We start from the raw sequence: 7,974 nt of genomic DNA on the forward strand, positions 1-7,974 counted from the left end.
TTCTGCTCCACACACCTGAGGTCACTATGCGTTGAAATCAGCTTGACAGCCTCTAACAAGGAAAATAACAATTCGTTGAGAAAAATAATGGAATATTTTTGAAATTAAAAATAATTTATCAGGTTTCCCCAAGTTCTGATTCCTCTGATTTCTTTTGTATTTTTCAGGTAACTGTGGAGAACTTTTTGCGAGTATTAACTGGGAGGATCCCACCTAGTACACCCCGGTCAAAACGTCTTCTTTCTGATGATAGAAGCAATATTCTTATTTATATGACAGGTAATTTCAATTAGCAGTTTAATAATAGAGTAATTTTGAAACTCTTTGAAAAAAATTCACATAGAGACACCTTAAATGATTTTTTATTTAATTTGTTTATTTGTCATACAGTTCTGTTTTCCCTGATCTATAACAACTTGGAATTGTTATCTGTGAACAATGTAGCCTTTTATGCTATTCTCTATTTTCTTATCTCCTTTCTTTTTACTATTGCCCTAATAAAGCTCTTCACCTTTTTCTGAGTGTCTTGTTGCCTCCCTGCCTTCAATTTTGATCGCACATTAATTATCCTACGGAAGTGATAAAAATTGCAGATCTGTTCCTCCTCTGTTTAAAACTATATAATAATTTCCCATTAATTGACTCTCAGATGTTAGTATGTGTGAGGATTACCCGGAATGTAAATTTTTTTGGCCTTATTCTAAAATTTAAATTCAGTTTTGGTTGAGGGCAGGATTCAGGAAACAGAGTTGTAAATTATTCCCCAGATAAGACATTTTTCATAACTTTTTCTTTTAAGTACAGGTAGTCCCTGGGTTGTGAATGTCTAATTTATGGGCAAGTTCAACTTGTCCTTTAATGTTAAGTAAATTTGCCTTTACTTTCAAATGATTGGACCAGCCCTTACATGCAACAAATTCTTCATCACAGTCACTTTCACTTGCTCCATGTACAGCTTTTAAAACATTGAAAAGGCTTCCAGCTTTTTCTTGCACTAAAGTAAGGCTAAATAAGCCTTACTTATTTAGGTATGCACCTGTTCCAACTTACTTATACATTCTTAAAAACAAAGGAACCGTTCTCATTTGTAACCCAGCTACTGACTATGCTTCGAGGAATATTGGAGATAAAGTCTTTCATAAATTTTTCAGTCTCAGTTCTTAAACTTTTGCTAATTCCCTGCGGGAACTTGACTGTTTCTGTTCTGCCAACATTTGCTTAAGCACTTGTCTTTGGTTATAATTAATTACCTCTCACCGCTTTGCCTGCTTGTCTCTTTTTAGTGTCACCTCAGTCACTTGATTCTATAACTTGCTTCTGAGTCTGGGGTGACCTCTGTCCCTAATTGCTTGGGACAGTCCCAGCGTATACCTGTTTGCCAAAGTAGTTATCTTTCCTGCTCAGAAGGGGCCTGGAATGATGGTACATTTTGTAATAGCCCTATATAAGCCCTGTCTCATCTCGTTTATTAGTGTAGCTGTTCCTCTTTATACTCAAATCACTTTCCTGAGTATCTGTTTCCTTCACTACATTTTGAACAAGGTCATTGTTTATGTCTTTTTCACCTTTTTGTCACTAATGCCTGTTCTGTAGTGGTATTCAGTAAATATGAATGTTGATCGAAAGATATTTGATAACTTTTTCAGAGGGCATTCCATTCAACTCTGTGGTCCACAAGCCTAAAACATTTACTATCTGGTACTTTACAGAAAAAGTATGCTTTTCTGTAAGAGACTAGGGACTGATAATAATAATAATAATGTTAATTGGTAGTATTGATGCTTACTGTACATCAGGCAATATTTTAAATGCATTGTATGTATTAACTTATTTAACTCTCACAACAACCTAATGATTTAGGTGTTGATATTTTAAGGCTGCTGTATATTGTTGTATGGGTTGTGCACTGCACACAAGTGTCTGGCCAGGTGGATGAGTAGCAGCTAAGATGTAGTATGTGCTTACATCTCCCAAGGTATGTGCTCTGGCCCAGGATCATGTCTAATGAGATGGAGGAGTACCTTTTTTCTCCTAAAAAGGCAGTCAATAACCATTTGTGAATTCAAAGAGCTGCAAACATTCAGAGGGAACACTGAAATAGACAAGATTTTTTTGCTTTGTTGCCCAGAGGGAGATGTATTTTTAAACTTTGCACAAAAAACTGCATAGCCAGGCTAATGCTTTTCTTGCTGGTATGTTTCTCATTTTACAGTTGAGGAAAGTGAGGTATAGAAAGATTAAGTTTTTTACCTGAGATAACATAGTTGTTGTTGTTGTTGTTGTTATGTGCCGTCGAGTCAAACCCTCCTTGGGTTTCCGAGGCAGTATCACTACAGAAGGTAGATTGTCCCATCTTCCTTCCGAGGAGTGGCTGGTGGGTTTGAACCGCCAGCCTTCTGGTTAGCAGTCAAGTGCCTTAGGCACTATGCTACCAGAGCTCCCAACATAGTAAGTGGCATTTGAATCTAGAAATGCTGGCTTAATACTGCATTCTAAACGTCAGAATCTTTTGGTGAACTCTTGTTATTGATTGTAGTGAAAATATCAATTTTTAGGTAAGCATTGCACTTCCTAGTATTACTAGCATTATAAGTATACGTTGAGGATAGTACTTAATATACCATGCAACTACCTATGGTCTTCAACTCCTTTTTCCCTAAAAGTGTTTGCTTAGTGTGTTAAGGTTGGGAAGTCATTTCTGATAAGATAATAGAGCCAGTGGAAAAATATAAATGTGTTTTTCTGGAATTGAATGATAGGAAAACTCTTAAAGATTTTATGTCTGGTATTTTTATGCAGTCTACCATTATTCTTCTTTTAATTGGTGTAATGAAAAATTAAAATCTTTTGTTTTCACAGTACTTGTTATTTAGTAAAAGATATTAAAATATCACAATGAATGAAGTGAATCTATCAGGATATATAGTTTGCATAAAAAGTCTATTTGATCTTTTTGACTTTTCTTTTAAAGACATGGTGGAAATGGTTTCTTGAAATTTCAAGATTCTGAAGAAATAACTAACATAGAACTTGCAGATGCTTTTGAACAAATGTGGCAGAAAAGACGGTAATTTGCAAATGATTTCTTTTCATAATATAAATTAGTTCATGATTTTTCCATAGTTAGCTTTATGACTCTTAATTTATAGGACTTTAAATTATTTTTATTATTCCTTCTAATATTTTAAGTTTATATTCATTATTCAGGAGCTCTGGTGGTGTAGTGCCTAAGGCACTTGACTGCTAACCAGAAGACTGGCGATTCAAACCCACCAGCCACTCCTCAGAAGGAAGATGGGGCAATCTACTTCTGCAGTGATTCTGCCTCAGAAACCCGAGGAGGGGTCTCTGAGTTGGATCTGACTCGACGGCAGTGAGTTAGTTTAGTTTATTCATTATTTATACTGACCTGAAGTTTTTTCCCCCCTAAGAAAAACTCAGGCTTATTATAGAACATGAAAATAAAGTCAGTCCTTTGAGGTTATATTCTTGTTCTTCAGCATCCTTTTCAGTAGAAATAAAAGTTCTTTCAGTGAAGTTTCCCATCATTATGGTGATTGAAAAAAACTAAACTCACTGCCATAGAGTCGATTCTGACTCATAGTGACCCCCTTTGGGTTTCCAAGGTGGTGAATCTTTATGGAAGTAGATTGCTCAGTCTTCCTTCCATGGGATTAAGAAATTGTATTTATTTTCCATTCCACATTGTACCTGTTCTAAGGATCCCTAGTAGTGTAATGGTTAAGTGCTCAGTGGCTGCTAACTGAAAGGTTGATGGTTCAAACCCACCAACCACTCTATGGGAGAAAGATGTGGCAGTCTGCTTTAATGAAGATTTATGGCCTTGAAGAACTTACGGGGCAATTTTACCCTGTCCTATAGGATCTCTATGAGTTAAAATTAACTAGATAGCAGGGTTTTTTTTTCCTTTGGTGCTTATTCTTACTTTCGAGCACATTATCTAGCTCTTAATGTGATAAAAAACAAAAACTGAATCCATTGCTCTTGAGTTGATTCCAACAAATGGTGACCCTATGTAGTTACAAAATACAACCGAGCTCTATAGGGTTTTCTTGGATGTTATCTTTATGGAAGCAGATTGTCAGACCTTACTTCCATGATACAGCTTGATGGCAGCTGTTTTTTGTTTGTTTAATTTAGTTAAATGTTCACTCGTCTGACTCTGAGGGTTTTTAATCTTCTTGATTATATTTATTATGATATATATATTATATAATATGGGAGCTCTGGTAGCATAGTGGCTAAGGCACTTGACTGCTAACCAGAAGGCTGGACGTTCAAACACACCAGCCACTCCTCAGACGGAAGATGGGGCAACCTACTTCCGTAGTGATACTGCCTTAGAAACCCAAGGAGGGGTCGCTATGAGCTGGGTCCGACTTGACGGCACGTAACAACAACAACAATATATAATATATATTATTATATATATAATATATATGTATATAATATATATGTGGAACCTTGTTATTGTTGTTGTTATGTGCCATCGAGTCGGACCCAACTCATAGCGACCCCTCCTTGGGTTTCCGAGGCAGTTTTTAGGACAGCACAGGTAATGTTCAAATATTGAATTGAATGTTGAATCTTTTTTTGGATTTTTAATCATATGACATGGACAAAGGAGGGGGGAAGTATTAGGATAACCACTTGGGCACAACTACTCCCTGCTGTTAACTTTGCAAATAGCAAGTATTCTGGTTACCCAGTGCCACTTTGACAGTAATATACCCCAAATGAGATGGCCTTAACAAACAGGAGTTTATTTCTCACAATTTGGAGGCTTGAAGTCCAAGTTCAAAGTGCCAGGCTGTAGGGGCTGGGTGAAAGGCCTTCAACCTTGGGGTCCAGTTCTGCCCCCTGCTCCCGGCCCACTGGAGCGAGAGGCATTTCTTCACAAAGACAGCTGCTGGCTGCTGAGGCTGACAAACCCAAGGTCGACAAGTGAAAAGGCACAGTCCCGATGTTACCAAACCACACGGCAGGCCATTAATTTAAGTCCATTGTAAGTCCCAAGGTCGACAGAACATGGCAGGCTGCTGGACAATGACACAGCTACGTGCAAGGTCCAAGCGTGCCATAAGCTAAAGACCATTCTCAAAACTTCTCCTTATACAGGAAGCAGACCACGTACCCACAGCAGCTAGTCAGCTGCTTGTGATAGATCCCACCATGGAGTTGATTGCCGGTTTCATCATGGGGAATAACTACCACCAGCTGCCCAGCCACTCAACCAGGCCTAGCCAAGTTGACGCACAAACATAACCACCATAGCAAGTTTCTACTGAATATTCTGAAAAGTCTTCAAAATTTTTCCCAGTCACTTAACCTGCTCCCTTACTCTGCCTTCACTGGATCTAGTACTTTATCTTCTCATTGGGTGCTTATAACTATAACTGCAATATCATTATTTGCATCTGCTTTACCTAATTACTCAGAATCTCTGTTGATAGAGGGACTAAGCCTGCAGTCTGTTAGAACAATGCCATCTTCCCAATCTCCTGAAAAGTCTCCAAATTTTTAACTAAATGAAATGACTAAGATATGACTTAAACATCTTATGTTATAGAACTGTTAAAAATGTTAATCAGTGTATGATTAACATAATTATTTATGTCAAAGACATTATTTATTTTTTTCAGGTACAATGAACTACTGTTTATTATTGACACTTGTCAAGGAGCATCCATGTATGAGCGATTTTATTCTCCTAACATCATGGCTCTAGCTAGTAGCCAAGTGGGAGAAGATTCACTCTCAGTAGGTGCATTTTTCTCATTTGTGGATTTCACTGTTTCTGAAATTGTACCTGTTTCTGAATTACTTATATGCCATGTGAATATATCTTTTATTTCTTGTTCTTGGACTTTTTAACACCTTTCAAGGAAATGTTAATTATATCTTAAACATTGTGTTATAGCATCAGCCTGATCCTGCAATTGGAGTCCATCTTATGGATAGATATACATTTTATGTCCTGGAATTTTTGGAAGAAATTAATCCAGCTAGCCAAACTAATATGAATGACCTTGTAAGTATTTTCCTGATTTAATTCTAACCTATAGACATACTAATATTAATGTGATGAATGAAGTCTATTATTCCTTGTAAGGTACTATTTCATATGTTGAATTGTGCCCTTTTAGAATGATTTGAATCTACCTTTACAAGTAGTAGTTCTCTCTTTTACCGTGAGAGATCTAAAGCTTGAACCGTTTACTTCCTGTTCTTTGAGGTGCTTTCCTGTTTTCATTTATTTGCTTATGTTCTTTTCTGTACCAGAAATGTAGTTTTTTAGATTCAGCTATTCAAATTCTACCTGTCTTCAGGACTCTTATCAGATCTACTTCCTGCAAGAAGTTTTCCCTCATTCTTCTCAGTTGGATCATTTCTTTACTTTTTCTGAGCCCCTATGGAACTTCTCTTTTGTAGCATCTCTCAATCTATCTTTTATTGAACCTACTCAAAGAATATGAGTGTTTTTCTTAACTTAATGGAGATCTCTTGGAGTAGAGAAACCTCATCTTACATATTTTTGTGTGCCTTACAGCATTTTGGCATCACTTGAATTTAAAAAATTTTTACTGACTATTTTGTGATGATTGTACCTTTTCAACTTTGAAGTTGCTATTGAAAGTAGGTGTGGTAGTTAGGTTGTGTGCCAACTTGGCTGGGCCTGGTTTTGAGTGACTGGGCAGCTGGATGTTGTTATTCCCCATGATAATCAACTCCAGGGCAGAGTCTGCCGGAGCAGCTGAGTAGCCTTAGAGATGTGGTCTGCTTCTAGTAATAAGAAGCAGCTTTGGGAAAGATTTTGGGGGCTTTTAGGCACACTTGGACCCTGTTGGTAGCCAAGTCTTCAGTCAACAGCCTGCCATGTTTCCTCATGCTCTTGGAAATGTCTCTGGATTTGAATTAGTGGCCTGCCATGTTTTTGGTAACCTTGGGACTCTGTCATTTTATTTGTCAAGCTTGGGTTTGTCAGTCTCAGCAGCCAGCAGCTCTGTGAGTTAAGAGATGCCTTCAGCTTCATTGGGCTAGGAGCAAGAAGCAGAGCTGAAGCTCAAGGTCAAGGAGCCTTCACCTAGCCCATAGAGCTGGCCCCTTGAACTCAGACTTCTAGCATCCAAAATTGTAAGAGAATAAAAGTATAAATGGATGTAAAAGTCACCCATTTGTCGAATTTTTCTGTTAGAACAGCACTAGATAATGAAAACAGTAGGCATAATTAAAACTTGAAGCAACAATTCTAAACTGTGTTATTATTGTATATCAATGTTTTTCAGTCTTTTACCTGTAAATTTATACCTTATTCACAAATATTCCTTGAGTGTTTGCTAAGGGCCAGGCACTTGGTATACAATAGTGAAAGAGGCAGATATTATCTTCATCGACCTTAAGAATGAAGGGGAGGCTGAATAGGCAGGGCTCTAGACTCTCAGCACCACTTCAGCTAAGCAGCTTTGTGTTTATCTGCTTTATTATGTAGTAAGATTTTGGGTAAGTTTTCATTTAGTAAAGGGGTTCTACTATAAAAATCTGATAATGACTTCTATAGGCTATTCAATTTGATAGGATAGACCTGTTTACTGTATTTTGAAGGGAATATATATATTTGGAGGGAATATATTTTACATCTTAATATTAATTTAAATATTAAAATGTGTGATAATGTTATTTTAACCATAATAAAATTATTATCACTATATGAGTTTCCTCCAACCTGAGGGGCTCATCTTTGGGCCCTATTTCAGACCATGTTTCACAGCTATTCATAAAGGTTTCCAGTAATATATCAGGCAGTTTCACTGCTACTCATAAGGTTTTCAGTGGCCAGTTTTTCAGAAGTAGGTGGCCCTGTCCTTCTTCCAGTCTTTCTTTGTTTAGAAGCCCCACTGAAACCTGTCTGTGTTAGACTGGGTTCTCTAGAGAAACAAAAAACAGCAAATCTTA

General features: G+C 37.2%; 1 protein-coding gene across 1 annotated transcript in view; it reads left to right on the forward strand.

Annotated features, from left to right (window-relative positions):
• Window positions 1–7,974, forward strand: part of PIGK (phosphatidylinositol glycan anchor biosynthesis class K) — a 202,580-nt gene that overhangs the window by 70,779 nt on the left and 123,827 nt on the right. The window contains 4 exon segments of the mRNA XM_007946505.1: window positions 168–295; window positions 2,972–3,067; window positions 5,664–5,781; window positions 5,942–6,052. Coding sequence (XP_007944696.1) covers window positions 168–295; window positions 2,972–3,067; window positions 5,664–5,781; window positions 5,942–6,052 — 453 coding nt within the window.

Source organism: Orycteropus afer, unplaced genomic scaffold (assembly GCF_000298275.1).
Source record: "Orycteropus afer afer isolate SDZICR_OR568_19922 unplaced genomic scaffold, OryAfe1.0 scaffold00164, whole genome shotgun sequence".
In the NCBI taxonomy this organism is placed as follows: domain Eukaryota; kingdom Metazoa; phylum Chordata; class Mammalia; order Tubulidentata; family Orycteropodidae; genus Orycteropus; species Orycteropus afer.